General features: G+C 33.8%; 1 protein-coding gene across 5 annotated transcripts in view; it reads left to right on the forward strand.

Annotated features, from left to right (window-relative positions):
- PIBF1 (progesterone immunomodulatory binding factor 1) overlaps window positions 1-23,881 on the forward strand; it is a 244,453-nt gene that overhangs the window by 100,678 nt on the left and 119,894 nt on the right. For all 5 annotated transcript variants that reach the window (XM_007960565.3, XM_073014386.1, XM_073014384.1 and 2 more), the window contains exon 11: window positions 21,476-21,641. In XM_007960565.3, the coding sequence (XP_007958756.3) occupies window positions 21,476-21,641 (166 nt within the window). The remainder of the gene's footprint in view (window positions 1-21,475; window positions 21,642-23,881) is intronic.

The raw sequence follows: 23,881 nt of genomic DNA on the forward strand, positions 1-23,881 counted from the left end.
TTTTTAAAAATTGCTCTTCTGTTAATAAAGGAGAAAGACAAGCCATAGTCTTGAGGAAAATATTTGAAAACCACATATATAATAAAGGGCTTACATCCAAAACTCTTGCAACTTAAGGAGACAAGCTACTCAATTTAAAATTTTTTAAAATGGCCAAAGGATTTGAACAGATACTTCATGAAAGTAGAAATACAGATGACCGATAAGCACAGGAAAAGATGCTAAACATTATTAATCATCAGGAAAATGGAAATTATACTGAAATTCATTACCGCTACAACCACTACAATGGCTAGATTTTAAAACACTGAATATTACCAAGTGTTGGTAAGGTTGTCAATTAACTGGAATGTCCACACATTGCTTATGTGAATGCAGAATCATAGTCACTTTGGAAAACAGTTTGACAGTTTTTTAGAAGGTTAAACATAAACTTAGTATAAGACCCAGTATTCCTACTTCTAGTTATTTACTCAAGAGAAATGAAAACCCTATATACATGTAAAGACTTCTGTGTAAATGTTTATAGCCGCTATATTTCTAATGTCCCCAAACTGAAACAACTAGTGCATCAAACTAAATTTGAGTTTATACGTGCCATGGAATACTACATAGCAATAAAGAAGGAGGAAACTCTTTATACATGGAAAATATTTTTATTATAAAAGCTCTATGTTGAAAGAAGACAAACACAAAAGACTACATAGTGTTTGATTCCATTTATATGACATAATAGAAAAGGCAAAACTAATGACACAGATCCAATCAACAGTTGCCGAGAACCAGGGGTGGAATGAGAGAACTGACTGAAAAGTAGCAGCACAGAAAGTTTTGGGGAGTGATGGGAATGATATTATGATCGTAGTCATGGTTGCATGACCATAAACATTTGTTGAAACTTACGAACTTGCACACTTAAAATTGGTAAATTTCGTATGTAAATTATGTTCCAGTAAAACTGGTTTTTTAAATGACTTAAGTGGCTGTTTATTTTTTAGAGCAGTTTTAGGTTCACTGCAAAATTGAAAGGAGGTACAGATTGCTCATATAACCCCTACCCCTACATATGTATAGCCTACCCCATTATGAACATATCCCACCAGAGTGCTACGTTTGTTACAATTGATGAATCTACACTGACAAATCATTATCACCCAAACTCTGTAGTTTTCATTAGGGTTCACTCTTGGTCCAACTACTTTTTAATTCCTTCATCTCTGGTCCAAGTTCACTCTTGGGGTTGTACATTCTATATGTTTGGACAAATCTGTAATGCATATATCTATCAATGTAGTAACATTCAGAATAGTTTCATTACTGTATTATTTTACTGTCTCCTTAACTTTTTCAAAATGTCAGAATCATACAGTTTGTAATCTTTTCATGCTGTCTTTTTTTACTTAGTCATGTGTGTTTAAGGTTTCTCCCTGGCTTTTCATGACTTCATAGCTCATATCTTTCAGTGCCGAATAATATTCTATTGCTGAGATGTATCACAGTTCATCTGTTCACCTACTGAAGGACATCTTGTTTGCTTCCAGGTTATGGCAGTTATGAATAAATCTGCTATAAACATCCTTGTGCAGTTTTTTGTGTAGATAAGTGTTTAACTCTTTTGGGCAAGTATTCAAAGAGTATGATTGTTGGATCTTATGGTAAGAGTGCTTAGTTTTTTCTAAGAGACCACAAAATGTGTCAGTGTAGTGTGGGGGAAAAAAAAAAGAAGAAGAAACCACTAAACTGTTTTCCAAAGTGGCTATATCGGTATGCATCACCACCGGCAGTGAATGAGAATTCCTGTCACTCCATATCTTTGCCAGCATTTGGCATTGCCAGTGTTCTGGATTTGCGCTATTCTAATACATGTATAGTGGTATCTCATTGTTGTTTTAACTTATATTTCCCTGATGACATATGATGTAGAGCATCTTTTCATGTGTTTATTGGCCATCTGTGTATCTTCTTTGGTGATGTGGCTGTTAAGGTCTTTAGCCCATTTTTTAATAGGGTTGTTTGTTTCCTTGTTGAGTTTTAAAAGTTCTTTGTATGTTTTGGATAACAACCCTTCGTGAGATAGGTATTTTGCAAGTATTTTCTCCCAGTCTGGGGTTTTTATTTTCCTTCTCTTGATGGTGTCTTTCATGGTGCAGAAACTTTAATGAAGTCCAGTTTATTCTTCTTTTCATGGATTATGCATTTGTTGTTTTGTCTAAAAAGTTATGGCGCAGACCAGGTTATCTAGATTGGTCTTACGTGTTATCCTTAGGAGTTTCATAATTTTGCATTTCACATTTAGGTATGTGATTTATTTTTAGTTAATTTTTGCAAAGGTGTAAGGTCTGTGTTCAGATTCTTTTGCATATGGTTGTCCTATTGCTCTAGCAATGTATGTTGAAAAGACTGTCTTTCCACCAGTATTCCCTTTGTCTTTTTATCAAACATCAGTTGACTGTGCGGGTCTATTACAGGGCTCTCTATTCCATTGATCTATTTGTCTGTTCTTTTGCCAATACCACACTGTCCTGTTTCTGTAACTTTATAGTAAGTCTCAAAGTTGGATAGTGTCAGTCTGCCAGCTTGGTTCTCCTTCCACATAATATTGGCTATTCTGGGTCTTTTGCCTTTCCATATTAACTTTAGAATCAGTTTGTCAGTATCCACAAAATAGCTTGCTGGGATTTTGATTGGGATTACATTGAATCTATAAATCATTCTTGAAAGAACTGACATCTTCACAATATTGAGTCTTCTTACCCATATACGTAGAGTATTTTTACATTATTTAGTTCTTCGATTTTTTATCAGAGTTTTAAGTTTTCCTCATATAGATCTTGTATGTATTATTTTAAATTTATACCTAAATATTTCATTTTAAGGGGTGTTAATATAAATGTTTTTGTGTTTTAATTTGAAATTTCACTTGTTCCGTGCAGACATACAGGAAAAGTGATTGGCCTTTGTATATTGCCCTCGTATCCTGCAACATTGCTATAATCACTTGCTAGTTCCAATAGTTTTTGGCCAATTCTTTCAGATTTTCTACATAAACAGTCATATCATCTGCATACACAGACATTTTTATTTCTTCCTTCCAATATACTTTTTCTTATCTTTTCTTATTGCAATTAGCATCAAGTTTGAGTATGATGTTGAAAAGTTCCTGATCTTAGTTGGACAACTTCAAGTTTCTTACCATTAAGATGTTAATTGTAAGATTTTTGTGTTATTTTTTATCAAGTTGAGGAACTTCCCACTATTCCTAGTTTACCGAGAGTTTGTATCAGTAGATGTTAGATTTTGTCAAATGCTTTCTCTACATCTATTGACAGAATCATGTGGTTTTTTTCTTCCTCAGCTTGTCGATGTGATGGGTCACATTAATTGATTTTCAGATTTTGAACCAGCCTTGCATAACTGGGATAAATCCCACTTGGTTGTGGTGTATAGTTCTTTTTATGCATGAATTGTTTTGATTTGTCAATAATTTGTTGAGGGCTTTTGCATCGATATTTATGAGAGATGTTGGTCTCGATTTTTTTTCTTGTAATGTTGTTGTCTGATTTTGGTATTTGAGTGATGCTGGCCTCATATAATAAATTAGACAGTATTCCTTCTGCTTTTAGCCTCTGGTCGATACTCTAGAGAGCTGGTATAATTTCTTCCTTAAATATTTGGTAGAATTTACCAGTGAACCTATCTGGGCCTGTCCTTCTGCTTTGGAAGGTTTAAATTATTGATTAAATATTTTAAAATACATGTAGGCCTCTTCAGATTCTTTGTTTCTTCTTGTGTCAGTTTTAGCAGATTGTGTCTTTCAAGGAATTGGTCCATTTTGTCTAATTTATGAAGTTCGTGAGCACAGAGTTGTTCATAGTATTCTTTTGATTGTCTTTTTAGTATCCATGGGATCTGTAATAATGACCACTGTTTCATTTCTTTTTCTTTCTTTCTTTTTCTTTTTTTTTTTTTTTTTTTTTTTGAGATGGAGTTTTGCTCTTGTTGCAAAGGCTGGAGTACAGTGGCACAATCTTGGCTCACCGCAACATCTGCCTCTTGGGTTCAAATAATTTTCCTGCCTCAGCCTCCCGAGTAGCTGGGATTACAGGCATGCACCACCATGCCTGGTTAATTTTGTATTTTTAGTAGAAGTGGGGTTTCTCCATGTTGGTCAGGCTGGTCTTGAACTCCTAACCTCAGGTGGTCGCCCACCTCAGCCTCTCAAAATGCTGGTATTACAGGTGTGAGTCACCATGCCTGGCCTTCATTTCTGCTATTAGTAATTTAGGTCCTCTCTTTCTCTTAGTGTAGTTAAAGTTTTACTTAAAGTTTTACTGGTTTTATTGATTTTTTTTTTTTCTTCCAAGAACCCTCTTTAGATTTCATTGGCTTTCTTTATTGATTTTTGTGGTAATTATTTTCTTAGTGCTTACTTTGGATTTAATTTACTCTTTTTTTCTAGTTTCCTAAGGTAGAAGTTTAGATGATTGATTTTAGATCTTTCTTCTTTTCTAATATATGTATTTCATGTTATGCATTTTCCAAGCACTGCTTTTGCTGCATTCCACAAGTTGTATTTTTATTTTTATTTAGTTTAAGATATTTTCTAATTTCTCTTGCGTTTTCTTCTTTGATGTATGTGTCATTTAGAAGTGTATTGTTTAATATCCACATATTTTAGAATCTTCCAGTTATCTTTTTATTGTTGATTTCTAGTTTAATTACATTGTAGTTTGAGAGTAGAGAGTATCTGATTTTTATTCTTTTAACTTTGTTCATGTGTGTTTATAGCCTAGGATGCAGTCTGTCTTCTGCATATGTTTTGTGTGAGCTTTAAAAGAATGTGTATTCTGCTATTGTTGATAAATTGTGATTATAACCAGTTGATTGATGGTGTTGAATTCTACTATGTCTTTAATGATTTTCTGCCTACTGGATATGTCTATTTCTAATACTGGCGTGTTGAAGTCTTCACCTATAGTAGTAGATTCATATACTTCTTCTTGCAGTTGTATCAGTTTTGACTCATGTATTTTGACATTCTGTTCTTGGTCATATAAATGTTAAGGATTATTATATCTCCTTGGAAAATGGACCCCTTTGTCATTATCAATGCCCCTCTTTATCCTTGATAACTTTTCTTGCTCTGAAGTCTCTTCTGTCTGAAATTAATACAAGCTACTCCCAGTTTTTTTTGAGTAGTATTATAATGGTATATTTTTCTCCATACACTTTTAATCTATATGTATCTTTTTATTTAAAGTGCATTTCTTGTAGGCAGTATATAGTTGGATTTTTTGAATCTAGCTCTTAATTGGTGAATTTAGCACATTTGCATACAATGTGATTATTGATATACTGTAGTTAGATTTGCATCTACCATATTTATTACTGTTTTCTATTTTTTCCCTCATTCTTTGTTTTTATTTTTCATTCTTTTTCCTTTTTGGTTTTAATTGGCATTTTGTTGTTGGGCACATAAATGTTAGGAATTGTTATATTTTCTGGGAGGAAGAACTTCAAAAAGGAAAGTTTGAAAATGTAAGCTAAATGTGATAATTGAGAAGGTTAAAGTGTTTTTTGTATCAGGAAATCAAGGAGATCTACAATCCTCCCAACCAGAGAAGGAATGTTCTGAGTTAGGAGTGTAGGGAAAGAAAGAAAATTAGAATATAAGCAATTTTAAGGTAGAGAGGAGGGAATTGAAATAAACCCTTGTTGGATAGATCTTGACCTTAGTGAAAAGGAAGTCATCAAATGACGATGAAGAGGGCTCCAAATGACCTGAGAGTCTTAATAAAAGAAGGCAGTTTTTAGAAGGACAACTATAGAGAATACAGTAATCTAATACATTTGGAATAAAAGAATTCCAAGCAGCAATAAGAGCTAGGTCATGGACTTGGTTAGTATGGCATCCCTGATTTTCCACAGCTCCTCTTAATTCAAATCAGAGATCGACGAACTATGGCCTATAGGCCAAACCCAGCCTACTATCTGTTTTTGGACAGCCTGCAGGCTAAGATTGGTTTGTGTGGTTTTTTTTTTAATTATGAGGGGGAAATCAAAATAAAAATAAACACTTAATGACACATGAAAATTATATGAAATGCAGATGTTAGTGTATATAAAGTTTTATTGGAACATAAACTCATTTGTTTACATATTGTCTGTGGTTGCTTTTATGCTACAACTGCACAGTTGAGTTGTTGCAACAGAAACTTTATGGCCCACGAAGCCTAAAATACTTACTCTTTGGTCTTTTACAAAACATGTTTGCATGCTAGCTTTTAGCAGCATCAGTTAAGCAGCACTGATAATTGTCTGTCTGTTTCTTGGAGACCATTCACAAGTCTAAATAGACAGGTCACCGTTTATCAATGCTTTCGAGATATCAGCATGCATCTCTTTCTTATGCATCTCTTTAGCAGGGTAGGAAAATTATGACTTTGAATGCGTAGCTCTGTTTCTTGGTAAGGATAAGATGTTACATTCCACTGAGTGGAAGAAAAATCAAATTCTGTGCTTCAAAAATTCCAATATTTTAAAGTATTAGAACATCTCATGGTTTATAGAAAAACATGGAACGTGGTAAAACATCTTGACCAGACTAAAAATTGGAACTCTGCAGCCAGGAAAACTTACAAAGTCACCTGTTATTTTTCTTATGACAAGCTTTAAAACAAAATGCTTTGGCAAACTTGAATGTCTAATTTAATTTAACAAACACATAGTGTTTACTGTGCCAATACAGTTTTAAGCGTTTTACCAATATTAACTCATTTAATTGTACTAATAACCTAATGAGAGTATCACTATTACACTCATTTTATAATTATGGAAGCTGAGACACAGGTAGTAAAGAGTGGTATGGAGTTTGAACTCATGTAGTCTGGCTTCAGAACCCTTGCTTAATATAGTTATTTGTGAATATTTAACCCTCTGAATTTAAAATAAAAATTGAAACTATAAAAAATAAGTATTTAAAGTCACATTACATTAAAAAAAAAACTTCAATCTCATGAAGCTTCAAGATTACATGAGACCCTTTTTGTTTTAGAGTCCTTACTATATATGTATGTATTTGACTTCTAGGTTCAGGGGATACATGTGCAGATTTGTTACTTAGGTAAATTGTGTGTTGCTGAGGTTTGTTGTACAAATAATCCCATCACCCAGGTAGTGAGCATAGTACCCGGTAGGTAGTTTTTCAACCCATCCACCTCAAGTAGTTCCCAGTGTGTATTTTTCTCATTTTTGTGTTTATGTGTATTCAGTGTTTAGCTCAGGCTTACATGTGAGAATATACAGTATTTGGTTTTTGTTTCTACATTAGTTCACTTAGGATAATGGCCTCCAGCTGCATCCATGTTGCTGTAGAGGACATGATTTCATTCTTTTTTATGGTTGAATATTATTCCATGGTATGTATGTACTGCATTGTTTTTATCCAGTCCACCATTGATGAGCATCTAGGTTGATTCCATGTCTTTGCTTTTGTGAATAATGCCACAATGACCATATGAGTGCATGTGTCTTTTTGTTAGCATGATCTATCTTCCTTTGAATACCTTTCCAATACCCAGTAATGGGATTGCTGGATTGAATGGTAGCTTTAAGTTCTTTGAGAAATCTCAACACTGCTTTCCATAGTGTCTGAACTAATTGACATTTCTACGAGCAGTGTATAAGTGTTCCCTTTTCTCCACCACCTCACCAACATCTGCTATTTTTTGACTTTTTAATAATAGACATTCTGACTATTGTGAGATGGTAGCTCTTGGTTTTAATTTGCATTTCTCTAATAATTAGTGATGCTAGAGTTTTTTCATGTATTTATTGGCTGCATGTATGTCTTCTTTTGAGAAATATCTGTTCATATTCTTTGCCTTTTTTTAACGGAATTGTTTGTTTTTAGCTTGTTGAATTGTTTACGTTCCTTATTGATTCTGGATATTAGACCTCTGTTGGATGCATATGTTGTGAATATTTTCTCTCATTTTATAGATTGCCTGTTTACTCTGTTGATCATTTCTTTTGCTATGCAGAAGCTCCTTAGTTTAATTAGCTCCCACTTACCAATTTATGTTTTTGTTGTAGTTGCTTTTGGGGAGTTAGTCATAAATTCTTTCCCAAGACCGATGTCCAAGGCTTACAAGAACATTATTTCCTAGAAAGTTTTCTTCTAGGGATTTTGTAGTTCTGGGTCTTACATTTAAGTCTTTATTCCATCTTGAGTTGATTTTTGTATTTGGTATATAGAAGGGGTCCGGTCTCAATCTTCTGCATATGACTAGCCAGTTACCCTAGCAACATTTATTGAATAGGGAGTTCTTTCCTCATTGCTTGTTATTGTTGACTTTGTCAAAGATCAGATGGTTGCACGTGTTTGGCTTTATGTCTGCGTTCTCTGTCCTGTTCCATTGGTCTGTATGTCTGGTTTTGTACTAGTACCACGCTGTTTTGGTTATGGTAGCCTTGTACTTTGAAGTCAGGTATTGTGGTGTCTCTAGCTTTGGTTTTTGTTGTTGTTTTGTTTTTTTTGGTTCTTGTTTTTGTTTTTGCTTAGCATTGCTTTGACCCTTTTTTGATTCCATATGAATTTTAGAATAGTTTTTTCTCATTCTGTGAAAATGATGTTGGTAATTTGATAGGAATAACATTTAATTTACTTTCTTTGGGCCGTATGGCCAGTTTAGCAATGTTGATTCTTCCTATCTATGAGCAAGGAATGTTTTTCCATTTTTTTGTGTTATCTCTGAATTTCTTTGAGCTGTATTTAGTGATTCTTATTGTAGAGATGTTTCATGCAGTACTTTTGGAATCATCTAGTAGTTTTCACTTCATTTTCATTGCTTTTCAGATTTTTTCACTGTTTGAATCCCTAGATGATACTGTGACTGAATTTTTATTTTTAGCCACAATGTCTATTTAGATAAATTTTTTTTCCATTTGTTCTTTTGATGTGTTCGTGATCTTAGAAATTTGACTACTTATGTGCGGATTTCGGCTTTCCTACTTACTTGGGCAAGTTATTAACTTCTCTGAGTCTCAGAATCTTTATCTCTAAAAAGAGAATAATTGCTTGCCCACTTTCACCACTGTGATTCAATGTAGTATGAGAATTCCCAGCTAAAGCAACCAGACAAGAAAAAGAAATAAAAGGCAATCAAATTGTTAAGGGAGAAGTCAAATTATCCTTGTTATTAAATAATAGGATTTTTTTTTTTAAACAAAGCAAAACGTTTCAGGAATTTGCATGTCATCCATGTTTCTATATGCCAACAGTGAACATTCTGAAAAAGAAACTAAGAAAGTATTCCCATTTACCTAGGAATTAAAGCTGCAAATAAAATTAAATACCTAGGAATTAAAGAAGTGGCTGGGTGCAGTGGCTCATGCCTGTAATCCCACACTTTGGGAGGCTGAGGCGGGCAGATCACGAGTTCAGGAGTTTGAGACCAGTCTGGCCAACATGGTGAAACCCCGTTTCTACTAAAAATACAAAAATTAGCCAGACGTTGTGGTGTGCATCTGTAATCTCAGCTACTTGGGAGGCTGAGACAGGAGAGTCGCTTGAACCCATGAGGCAGAGGTTGCAGTGAGCCGAGGTCATGCCATTTCACTCCAGCCTAGGCGTCTTGAAAAAGAAGAAAAAAATAAAAAAGAAGTAAAAGATCTTTACAATGAAAACTGTAAAACACTAGTGCAAGAAATTGAGGAGAACACACAAAAGATGGAAAGATTTATTCCATGTTCATGGATTGGAAGAATCAATGTTGTTAAAATGTCCATACTTACCTAGAGCAGTCTACAGATTCAATGCAATCCCTCTCAATATACCAATGACATTCTTCACAGGAGTAGAAAAAAAAAAATTCTAAAATATATATGGAACCACAGTAGACCCACAATAGCCAAAGCTATCCTATGCAAAAAGAACAAAACTGGAGGAATCACATTGCCTGACTTCAAAATATACTACAGTGCTATAGTAACCAAAACAGCGTGATACCAGTGTAAAAACAGACACACTGGAAAAAAATAGAGAAATCAGAAACAAATCCATACATCTCCAGTGAACTTATTTAAGAAAGATGCCAGGAACATACGTGGGGGAAAGGACAGTCTCTTCAATAGATGATACTGGGAAAACTGGATGTCCATATGCAGAAGAATAAAATTAGACCTCTATCTCTTGCCATATACAAGACTAAAATCAACATGGGTCAAAGACTTACATCTAAGACCTCAAACTATAAAACTACTAAAACATTGGAGAAACTCTCTACGACATTGTTCTGAGCAAAGTTTTCTTGAGTAATACCCCATAAGCACAGGCAGCCAAAGCAAAAATGGACAAACGGGATAATATCAAGTAAAAAAAGCCCCTGCATAGCAAAGGAAACAATCAACAAAGTGAAGAGACAACCCACAAAATGGGAGAAAATATTTGCGAACAATCCATCTGACAAGGAATTAATAACCAGAATATATAAGGAGCTCAAACAACTCAGTAGGAAAAAAAATCTAATAATCCAATTTTTAAATGGGCAAAAGATCTAAATAGACATTTCTCAGAAGAAGGCATACATATGGTAAACAGGGTTATGGAAAGGTACTCAACATCACTGATCATCAGAGAAATGCAAATCAAAACTGCAATGAGACATCATCTCACCCCAGTTAAAAGGGCATTTATCCAAAAGACAAGCAATAACAAATGCTGACGAGGATGTGGAGTAAAGAGAACCCTCATACACTGTTGGTGGGAATGTAACTTAGTACAACCACTATGGAGAACAGTTTAGAGGTTCCTCAAAAAACTGAAAGTAGGTTTATGCTGGATCATATGGTAGCTTTATGCTGGATCAGTGATTGCTGGATCATATGGTAGCTCTATTTTTAGTTTTTTGTATATCCCAAAAGAAAGGAAATCAGTATATCAAACAAATATCTGCACTTCCATACTTATTGCAGTAGTATTTACAGTAGCCAAGACTTGGAAGCAACCCAAGTGTCCATCAACAGATACTGAATAAAGAAAATGTGGTACATATACACAATGGAGTATTCTTCAGCCATAAAAAAGGATGAAATTCTGTCATTTGCAACAACATGAATGGAACTGGAGGTCATTATGTTAAGTAAAATAAGCCAGGCACAATAAGAAAAACTTTGCATGTTCTCACTTGTTTGTGGGAGCTAAAAATTAAAACAGCTGAACTCACAGAGTTAGAGAGTAGAATGATGGTAACCAGAGACGGTTACCGGAAGGGTGGTTGGGAGAACAGCGGATGGGTAATGGGTACAAAAATAATAGGAAGGTGGAATAAGATGTATTTGGAAGCACAACATGGTGACTACAGTCAGCAACAATTTAATTGTACATTTTTTTTTAGACAGTCTCTCTCTGGCTTTATACTGGATCAGTGATTGCTGGATCTTATGGTAGCTCTAGCCCTGGCTGGAGTATAGTGGCGTGATCTTGGCCCGCTGCAAACCGCCGCCTCCCAGGTTCAAGTGATTGTCCTGCCTCAGCCTCCTGAGTAGCTGGGATTACAGGCATGTGCCACCACACCAGCTAATTTTTTCTATTCTTAGTAGAGAAAGGCTTTCACCATTTTGGCCAGGCTGGTCTCAAACTCCTGTCGCCCACCTCAGCCTCCAAAACTTCTGGGACTACAAGCATGAGCCACCGCGCCTGGCCTAATTGTACATTTTAAAATAAGTAGACCAGGTGTGGTGGATCACATCTGTAATCCAAGCATTTTGGGAGGCTGAGGCGGGAGGATCACTTGAGGTCAGCCTGGCCAACATTGCAAAACCCCATCTCTACTAAAAATACACATACGTACCTACATACATACTTACATACATACATGCATAAAATAACTAAAAGAGTATATTAGATTGTTTGTAACACAAAGGATAAATCCTTGAAGTAATGGATACCTCATTTACCCTGATGGAATTATTACACATTGTATGCCTGTATCAAAATATCCCATATACCTACTATGTACCTATAAAAATTAAAGATTTTTTGAAAAGAATAATCCTAAATTCTGTGTTAGTGCTTTGGAGATGATTAAATGAAAAAAACTATTTATACCTGTATATGACAGTAAATAAAAGCGCTCAAATGTTAGACTCCTTTCCTTTTGTATTGGTCTGTATACATCCTGATAGGCATCATGCCAATTCAAGTTTCCTCTTAGTATAGTAAACGCCTTTAAAGTTCATCATTGGCTTTTTGTTAATATCACAAGCCTCTCACAACACACTTAGTCATGGTTACAATAGAAAGCGAGAGAAGAGGAATAAGGGACAGAGCAATAATAAAAGCACCAAATTTCAGCCAACCTAGAGAGGAAAAGCAACACTTTCTGCGGGGGAGGACATGAGAGAAGTGTAGGGAGAAAAGCAAGGCCCAGGAAAATGTTTGAGAGAAGACATTTCTTCGGAATAATAATGTCAGATGTTAAAAATTGGAGTTTGTTTAATTAAATTAATGCTTACTGAGTTGCTTTGATTATATTAGGCTCTTTATTATTTCTTTTTTATCCTGAAATGTTAGAGATGGTTAAATAGATACCAAAGTGTGTAGACTTTTTCTGAAACTTTTAAACTTTCTCATTTTATAAACAGTTGTAGAAAATAAAAATATAATTATAACATAATATGTTTACTGAGTACCTAACATTAGATTATGTTTACTCTCTATTTCTTTGAACATCCCAAGATAGAATTTAACAGAAATACTAATAAGTAATTATTTAGTCCATTAAGTCTAATTAGACAGAAATAAGAGGTGGGGAAATAGTGATTTAGTTCTTACTATGTTACATTTTTCTTCTTTACTTCTGTTTTATATGCCCTTATGATAGACTTTATTACATTCTTGTAGGTAGGCTAGTGAGTCGCACATAGATTCCTAAAATTGTATATAAAATTTGTAATAATTTTAACTTGTTACAGAACTCATATAGAGCCTGTCATATCACAATACTTTTGCTCCCTTTTTTGCATTTCTTTTTTGTAAGTGTTTTTAGAATGTTGTCATGTCTCCTTCTACCACCTTAGCCATTATCCAAACTGTATATTTTTTGAAAGTTTAATTTACTTTTTTGTAGTTTGGTCACACCTAACCTATAATCATTTTGGTTTATCTTTTCTTCACTCTCTGTAATTTGTTTTCATCTTTTACTGACACCTAAACCTGGAAACAATAATCTTAGTTCACTGTTTTTTTCATACTTCAGTAAGAGACTGCCCCTCATCAAATTGGTATTTAATATTTTAATGTTTTCTATCCTGGCTTGAACCTATTTAGCATTCTAATTTTATAACACCTAAAAACCTCATGGTTACTATGACTCCATTCATTCACTCAGTAAGCATTAAGAGTTAGTAATATTCTGGATATACCATTATCTCATTAAGAGCTTATAATATGCCAGAATATAGACGAAATCTTAGGAATCCAAATATGGATTAGACAAGATTCCTGCACTCAAGTAACTTATATTTTAATTGTACAATGTGTTGTTGTGAACATTTTACTTGTGTTAGCTCACATTATCATCCAGAACTCAACATGCTCAAGTTTTCCCCCAAGGATTTTGATTCAGAAGGTCTCAGGCAGAACCATGGCATCTAGAGTTCTTTGAAGTTCCACAAGTAATTCTGATGGTCCTCCCGGTTAGGCTAGATAAAGTCAACCTCAGGGGTCATCCTCATCCTTAGAAAAGAAAAAAATGTTGCTAATGATCCAGCTTTACTACAAGACCACCTAGGCTTAAAGACCCATGACTCTGGTTGCTGTATTCAGGAGTTTTTTGGAGTATTCCTTAACCCATTTCAGAACATTAATTTGGATAAATTAGCATTTATAGGGCTTGCCTGTTATTAGGAAGTTGATCTAAATAAATGACTTTTACATCCCTTTTTACCTTTTACAATATGTATGTTAACCATAGTAAATTTCTTTTCTTGAGCTATATATTACTGAAAAATAGGACAAAAGCATGATTAGCCTCCATCCTGCTACTATTAATACTTTACGCTATTCTTCATAAAAGCATCACTCCAAAAGTGCTTTTTCTAATGACTTTTTAAGATTCAGTTTATATGTTCTGATTTTTTTTTCTTTAATGTAGACTAACACTGAGATATACATTAAAAGCAGCGTGAAATAGAGTTTTGAGTGCTATGAAGCACTAATATAATAAATACTCTTGGTTCAGAGGATAATTCAAGCTGAATTTTAAGTGTTTGTTGTCATGTTGACACAAAAGGGAAAACAGACCCAATCAAACACTGTTATAAAATGTTTTACTCTAATTTTATCTCATACATGCTTTTATTTTATGACAACATTCCTTTCCTTACATTTGTTTCAGTTAAGTACTCTTCACATACCTGTAGTACCTATTTTTTTGCCTTTATAAGATGACCAGATATTACTACATGTTGTTTATTAATGGCACATATTTTATTTGATCGTGATATGATGGATGCATTGAATTACTCCAAATACATGCTTGAAATTCTTATAAATCCATGGTACAGTTGTCAAACATACTCAGCGTTTTTAACTCAGCAAAAAAAGACCTCTCACATTCATTTAAGAATTAGCTTCTAAGCCAAAAATGACAGATGTAGTATTGCAGCTGAGAAGTGAACTGGTTGAAGAAATCATCTAAATGGCAGAAACGTTTGGAGAAATACCCAAACTCCTTTTAAATTCCTTTCTCATGTTCTTTATGCATCATTGTTGCAGCATTAATGTTGACTTTATTAGTTTTCCCTACCTTCTTCCTTTTCAATTTGGAAAATTTCACAGTTGGAAGGGAAACACCTGTGTAGAGAACTGTACAGATAACTGTGTTACTCTATAGTTTTTCATTTTTTTTTTCAACTTACTGGACATCTTTGGGCTCTATAATTTTATATGTACATTTTTAAATTAATGTAATTGCTCCCCTAATTTTCATCAAAAATAATTTTGATTCAGTATCTAGGTATATATTTAAAAATTTTTAAATATACAGATAACTAAAAAGCAAAAGAAAACAGTTGGTAGAACAGTAAGTAGCAGTAATGCGCAAAAGTAAAATCTGTAAGATAACATTTTGTATTTTAATAACATGAAAGTAATTTCAGATATATTCTCTGTAAGTTATGATATATATATATATGTGTGTGAATGTAGTTTTATAGTTTTTGAAATACATAAAACTTGGATACTTCTGGTTTTCTTAAAGTCAATTAGAAGTTATAGATCGGGTATAATAAGGTAGGTGTGCTTATTTTTGTATGCTGACATCTTTCAAATGTTTTCAGGATATAAAAAATAACCAAAGACCTATACCCTATACTAGACACTGATGTGGTAATACCTCATCTCTGTCTAGCTAATAACACTTTGTTGTGAGAAGTAAAAGATATATCTAAGCCAAAATTATTTAAATGGAAAGTACTTAATTTTTTTATTTTTTAAATTTCTCATATAAAAAAATTTTTGAGTTGCCTTCAGTAAAATTAATTTTAAGTTGAATCATGTAATGTGAAAACAACTAATTTTCTCCTCTCACCTCTCTTTTCCCAGATACCTTTACCTATATGGTATATTATTTATTATTTCTTTAGGATGTACACTTCCTTTCTTTTTATATAACTCAGTGTCCTTGTGTGATTTTAGATATATCCATGATTCGTATCTAAATATGTATGTAATGAGTCAAGTTTTTATTTTTAAAAGAAGCACATCAGAATATATGGACACAAATGAGAATACCCTCCACCAAGGTCAATACGGTAGAAGCCCGTATGCTTTTTCCAACTGTGTTGGTATTGCTCAGTTCACTTATTTTACAGCACAGTTCTTGGAATAACTTTTCATTTTAACAGTCTTCTTCCTTCAAAGATGAGTTTTGTTTTTGGAAATTCAGCCATTCAGAGTAAAGCCCATTGCACTTGGTGGGTGAATAAACTGAGTATACTGTTTGTTGTGAACAATGGGTGAGAAGTTGCGGAGAGGTTAACTATTTAACAATGAAAGAATTGTTGAGAATGGAAAATCATGAGGCCAATTGAAAATCTTATTTTTGAAGGAGGTTTAATAATATAAGAAGATTTTTAAGTTATAATATTGAGGGAAGGATAGCAAATTCTACATGAAAGCATAATTCATATGTAATATGCATAGCAAACATTTATAGAGCATAATATCAAATATTGATGAGGATATGCAGAAATCATATTTCATACACTTAGAGTTTCATTTTAAATTGATGTAGCCATTTGGGAAGAAAAATGGCAGTATCAAAATTTAAAATCTTTTGACAGAATTTCACTTCATGGTATCTTTCTTAAACATTTACTTGTGCATGGGAGGCAATTCTTAGGATGATCTTTGAAGCTCTGTATATGATGCTTTGAAGCATTTTGAAATAATCTAAATGTTAATCGGTTTAGAATTAAATTATTTGGAATTAATTAAATGGTTATGTCCACATTGTGCTCTGTTATACAGCAAATGAAAAAAAATGAGGTATAGACATGGAAAAAACAGATCCCAGGACAGTCTACATGAAAAAAGGAAGTTACAGAGAAGAATATGTGTGATATGCTATTTGTTTAAAAAAAAATACTGATACATCAATTGATATGTGATATGCATGCATGTTTTAAAGAAAAACCTCTTAGATACACAGAAAACTAATAACAGTGATTATCTCTCAAAGGAGAAATGGAATTGAGAGTAGTGATAGAGGTCTGGGTCAGGTGCAGTGACCCACACCTGTAATCCCAGCACTTTGGGAGGCTGAGATGGGAGGATGGCTTGAGCCCAGGATTTCGAGACCAGCCTAGGCAACATAGTGAGACCCTGTCTCTACAAAAAAGAAAAAAAAGAAGAAGAAGAAGTCTGTAATCTTTATTTGTAATGTTTGGAGTTTTTAGCCTCACAGTGGATTTGATAAATTATTTATAGAATTGAAAATAAATTTGAAAATATTTACTTGTACAGAGAAGAAAATTTATGAAAATATAAACAGCTTATCCTTATGAGCAAGACTGAATTCTCAGTTGACTAGACACATCAGCTTCTGTCCTTGTCAACTCCAATTTCTTACAACTGAATCTACCAAAGACTGAATCTATCTGGAGATTCAGGCCCATCTTTGTTTCACAGTTCTTTCAAGTGTAGAAAGTTTATCAATCTCTGCCCCACTTACTTGTGGAATTTAAAACTAAATTTTCCTGCTCACACAAAAAACTTATCAGTCTATCTCTGACTACCTACTTCTGTGTGTTCTTCTAAGCTACAATATTCTCTCTTTATTGACCCATCTCTCCATATTTCAACATAAAGTTGAAAGTATCTTTCAGCGCTTTGTTATTAATTTGCCTAATAACTGAATACTAAAAATCTTTCCATGAACCTTTACTGGTACTGGAAATCTTGTGACTTTGCTTAACTTCTTTTGCCAGTCTGCCTTGGGGCAGGGTCTTACTTCCCATACTCTTTATCTGTACACAGTTGTCCTGCCACATACAGATAAATGCTTTGCCTCAACTACTGCACTGTCTTACTTCCAACCTGGACCGTTTGTTAAATTTCTTAATGCAAGTACCATATTCTGGCCCTGGTCATTACATGAACCTCACCACTGAGTTTTACTACTTTTTAGGTATTCTGCCTTAGAATGCCTGTTTACCGAACAAGATTTGATAACTGGGTTCAGAATTTTTAATGTAGTACAAGCCATGAACATTTTGTGTACAGAATTCGAAAGTCAGTTGTTTCTCATTGAAATAAAAAAAGTGAGCTTAAATAAGCAGTTAAAATGGGTTAAATATGGGTCTTTCACTGTATTACTTCTACTCAATATTGACTTTGTTAATAAGAGTTGGGAATAAACCATATACATGCGTGGCTCAATACATCAAGTCTAACAGGTAAAACTTCCCCTGTAGGGTCTACATGTAAAGACTGCCAATGTAAATTTTGTGATGAAAACCTGTTATCTGATGTTTTATCTAGTATTTTTATTAACAAATACATTTTCCTATTTGTGAGACTCCAGTGTCACATTGATGTCTGTCCTGTGGTTATTTCTCAGCGTCACAGAACATGTCCTGCTACTGAGAGTTTAATTACTTTCTTTGTAACTCACTGTGTAATAGCTGATTTTTACCTTTTAACACTTTTTCTCCCTGTACTTCCAACCCCAGAAGTGCTGTTGCAGTGAATATTCCTTCAGAGCAAACCATTAGTTCTAGCCCTTACTGTTTTTTTAAAGTAGTATGTGATATATGGTTGGGTCTTATGAAAACTAAAAACCCAGTTAGAAATGTAGCATAAAGACAAATGAAGCCAAATTTTGGGCCTGGGGATGAGATGGTTGTGAGAATAGGTGGAGATTCTGTGTGGAAAATATGACCTCTTAAGGTTACAATGCTAATAAATTAGAATATCAAACATGAAGTTGTTAATGTATGAATAATACTGACTTACCTCAAATAAGATGTTCACATTGAGAGTATGAGATGAGAAGTCTGAGTCAACAAAGTAAAATGTGATGGGTTATATTAGCAAAACAAGTTAAGTGGGAGTTACCTGAAACTAGCTCCTGGGCATCATCATTCCTCACTGTTGGAGCTACTTTTGTAGCTATGTTTGTTCAACGTTTTCAGAGTTCAGTTTAACAAAATAATTACACAGACTTAATAATATGAGGCAGATCCTTTCACTTACGTAAACAACATGGGAATAGACTGGTCCGTTAGAATTACCATTTCATTTTACGAAACTTCAATTTATGAAACTTACTATATTCAAATTTTTAGGAGATAATTCTTGTTACCACCTAGATGGTTTTTTGTTTAACTTCTGTTAAATTTTCTATATTCTAATTGTCTAAATACTGTTTACTGTTTAACTTTTCAATATAAGGAAATAATATTAGTGCTAAAAGTAACTTTCAGGTGCCATGTAATGAATAGAAACCGGTGATGCTAAAAGCTAAGTCTTTAATTACCTATTTGGAGTTGGCATTGATATCCGAAGCAACAACATCCTGAATCCATAAAAAGGCAAAATTTGCAGTTTAATCTTTTTAGGATAAATTATCTTAAAATGATTTAAAGATAATCACATTCTAAATTACTTTTCCAGAATTTATTTCATAATATGGTCTATGTATGTCCTAGTCTCACATACAAAGAAGGTATTGATTTCACACATTTAATACATCTATATTTATAAAACAACTTGCCTCAAAGAGTACAGGGACATTTTTATGTCATAAAATGTTGAATTAATAAATTTTTTTAGTAAAAGGTATTTTTTTTACCACTTCACACACTCTAGGATGCATAATCAAAAGGCAGACAAAGATCAGTGTTGTTGAGAATGTGGAGAAATTGGCACCCTTGTTATTGCTGACAGGAATGTAAAATGGTGCAACCATGTTGGAAAAAAGTTGGGCAGTTTCTCAAAAAGTTAAAAATAGAGTGACATATGACATAGCAATTCTGTTCCTAGGTATATAACCAAGAGAAATGAATTCATGTTTACACAAAAACTTGTACATAAATGTTCATGGTAACATTATTCATCGTAGCCCAAAATCAGAAACAACCCAAATGTACATCAACTGATGATGGATAAGCAAAATGTGATACAGTTATACAATTCAATGTTATTCAGTTATAAAAAGGAATGAAATGTTGATTCATGCTACAACGTGAATGAACCTTGAAAACACCAGAAGGCCACATATTATATGAATCCATTTATATGAAATGTTCAGAGTAAGCAAACTTTTAGAGACAAAAAGTAGATCAGTGGTTGCCAGGCCTGGATGAGGAGGAGAATAGGGAGTGACTAATGAACATGGGGATTTTTTAGGGTAAATAAAATGTTTTTAATTAGATAATGGTGTGCAACTTTGTAAATAAGCTAAAAACCACAGAATTGTGTATGTTAAAAGGGTGAATTTTATGATATATGAATTATGTCTCAGTAAATAATTTATCAGTGTTTGTTTTTCTATATAAAAAGATATTTTTTAATAAAATTGTAAAAAGTTTTATATAATTAATACCAGGATTTTCCAAAAAAGTTAATCACAAAAACTGACATTCACTTTAAAGCTTTACTGTATATTAATGTGAAATGTGCATTGTATGGAACTCACACCCATCTGAGAGTTGAAGTAGCCCATGGTGTGTATCTAATGCCTATCTTCTCTGATTATATTTTGAATGGTATTTTGACTCACTGACAGGAGTGAAATAGCCTTTAAAAAGCATTTTAAAGTTTATCTTACCTCAGAAATGTCAGTTATGAATATTATGTAATAGCAGAAAGACTATCACTGTGAAGTGACTATGCTCTCTGCTTCACTGCCCTGCACGTAACTCACATTTCTTCTCCCTAGAATGCTTCCCACCCCTTACCTCCTCCTACCTTACATACACACACACACACACACACACACACCCTCTACACAAACCAAGTTAGGTCTCCTTCATATATGTTCCCATTGATCCTAGAGATTACCCTATTGAAGCACTTACTATACTCCATTGAATTTTTATGTTTATTTGCCTGTTCTCCCCAGAAAACTGTAAGTTATTTTTAAAAGCAATATTTTATCTACCAATATATACACATTACCTAGCATACTGACTAGCTCAATAAATATTTGAATAAATGAATTTTAATAACATACCTAGCATTATACTGGGTTCATAATAGCTCCCTGAAAAGATATAGTGTATCTGTATTTTACTTTTCTGTTAGAACACAATCAACCTTAAGCATTTTCAAATTTATAGTGTGTGGTGATTTATATGTTAAGTGGAAATGTTTTTTTTATTAGTTATACCTATGGAATGAGGAGAATGTTCCTTATCTGAGTTGTAATAGCCTACTTGTAGGCCTATATTTATCTTCACAGTTTGTACATTTTTTTTCTTGTAATATCAAAATATATGTATATTTACTAAGTTTATTTTGCAAATGTTTCAAGAATTTGTAGTTTAATGTGCATATTTCGTTGCTTTCTTCTCCATCTGACATTATTTAGATTTAGGATGAAATAGCAAGCTGGGAAACAATGCCATAGATTTAAGAAGGCCTATGAAAAGTATAGAAATTAAATCATTCTAAGCAATGTAACTGAAATTTGTTCTTGCCATTTACAAAATAATAGGAAATAATTATTTTGGGGTAGAAGGAATGAAAATGAGGGTAGAATGGTAAAAGTTAATTGATATGTTCACTGGAATTACATATTTTCATACATACACCTACCTAAATTCTTTATAAAAGCTTTGCTGAATAAATATAAATTATTAACTGCACAAATATAGGGGAGTAGAAAATGTAGAAGTAAGGTTTATGAGTATATAAATCATTGAGACTGCTTTCTTTAGAGTGCCATAACCATTCTGCTTCTTTCAGGTACAGAGAACTACAACTTAGTACAGAAAGCAAAGTAACAGAATTTCTCCATCAAAGTAAATTAAAATCTTTTGAAAGTGAGCGTGTTCAACTTCTACAAGAGGAAACGGCAAGAAATCTTACACAGTGTCAATTGGAATGTGAAAAATATCAGAAAAAATTGGAGGTACATGTACAAGCTTTTCTTTCCACATTAGCATGGCATGTAAAGTCCCTAAGTGCAAGATTTATATTGAGCTTTATTTCTCCTATAGGATGTGGCACTATCCTGCAAAAAAAAAAAGGAAATATGTATTTCAGAAAGATGTATACTGAAAAGGAATGGAATTGTCAGGAAACAAAAATAAGAAAAATCTCATTCACAATAGCAACCAAAAATATATAATGACTTGGAATATTTTTAATAAGAGCAGTGCAGAATCTATATGAAGAAAACTATAGAACTTCACTGACATGTGAAATGAAACACCATGTTTCTGGAAGGGAATGAAGTATACATTTTTTTCAGTTTTCATCAAATAATATGATATGTTTCTATCTAATCAGACGCCAGCATATTTTTTAACTGAAAATAATTGTATAGTACAACTGGAAAGAAAAACAAATACAGAATAGTCAATATTTTTAAAAGTACTTTTTAAAAAGAAATATGGAAATATATATCACATTTTAAAGTGTGTTCTGAGGCAAGAATAATTAAGCTGCACACAAAATTAGTTCACAAATGGTATAAAATGCAAAGCCCCAAAACATATTTACATAAATTTAAGAATTTATACATGGTAAAGGTCACATTTCAAATCAATAGGGAAAGTGTGGATTGAACAATAAATGATGCTGTGATAATCATTTGAATATTTAGAGAAAATAGTTGACTCAATACCTCATACCATATAGCAAACTTAAACTCAGATGGATTACTAGGGTGCATATAGATATATAACATATATTATATACATATAGTGTGTGTGTGTGTGTGTGTGTAGCTATAAAAGTATTAGAAGTAAATACAGATGAGTCAGGTGCAGTGAGTCACGCCTGTAATCCCAGCACTTTTGGAGACTGAGGTTGGTGGATCACTCGAGGTCAGGAGTTCTAGACCAGCCTGGCCAACATAGTGAAACTTCATCTACTACTTAAAAACTGTTGAAGTTAGGTGTGGTGGCACACACCTGTAGTCCCAGCTACTTGGGGGTTGAGGCAGGGAGGACTGCTTAAGCCCAGGAGGTCGAGGCTGCAGTGAGCTGAGACGACATCACTGCACTCTGGCCTGGGCAACAGAGCAAGACTCCATCAAAAAAATTTTTTAAAGTAAATACAGATGAAATTATATCTTATGTTTACTTTGGGAATTAATCTGTTAATCTGATGAAGGCAAGGAAAGAAATTATATAGGAAAAATAAAAGCTGAATTTATTTTTTTAATTCATAAAATTTAAAATTCATAAATTCTTAAAATTCATAAATTTGTAAAAATTTGTATTTAAAATTAATATTTAAAATAATATGAATAATATTAAAGGCAAAATAGAAACTGAAAAACACTATTTGTGTTATATATGACAGAGGGCTTATGTCCTTCATTTTAAAAGATATTTTATCAAGGAGACATACTTTCCCCTTCTACATAAATAAGTGGGGAAAAAAAGGAATGGACCATTTCCAAGAAATGAAATGCAAATTGCTAACAAATAAATAAATGAACATATGAATTCTCACTGATAATTAACGAAATATAAATTTAAACTTTTTTTTAACCTTTAGATAGGTCTGTGTGTTGTTTTTAAAGTGCTGGCAAGAGTACCCTTAAGTGGGAAATCTCATGAGTCAGAAAATGAAACAGCCCTTCTGGACATTATGGTAATCTGTGTTAAAGGCCTTAGAAGGTTGACCAGATTGTGAATTTTAGCTCCAGATCAACTGCAAGAACAAACCAGCAATCCTAAGAGGACCCACAGACCCTCCTGCAGGACCCGAGAGACACCCCAAATATTCTGAGAGGTGGAAAGCCTCGGGCAAGTTTTCAAGCCCAACTCGCCCTGGGCCTGGAAACAGACTAGGGGCTGTTGGGGGGTGGGGGGCAGTGGGGGTGAGACCAGCCCTTCAGTTTTCATGGGAGCTGGATGAGGCCTGTGACTGGTGGCTTTCCCCAACTTCCCTGACAACCTGCATGACTCAGCAGAGGCAGCTATAATCCTCCTAGGTACACAACTCCAGTGACCTAGGAATCTCATTCCCATTCCCCATATTAGCTGCAGCAAGATGACCTAAGGGTAGTCTGAGCTCTGACACAGCTAGCCCTGCCCCCACCTGATGGTCCTTCCCTACCCACCCTGGTAGCAAAAGACAAAGGACATATAATCTTGGGAGTTCCAGGGCCCCACCCACTCCTGGTCCCTTTCCATA

The sequence above is a fragment of the Chlorocebus sabaeus genome, chromosome 3 (assembly GCF_047675955.1).
Source record: "Chlorocebus sabaeus isolate Y175 chromosome 3, mChlSab1.0.hap1, whole genome shotgun sequence".
NCBI classification, from domain to species: Eukaryota; Metazoa; Chordata; class Mammalia; order Primates; family Cercopithecidae; genus Chlorocebus; species Chlorocebus sabaeus.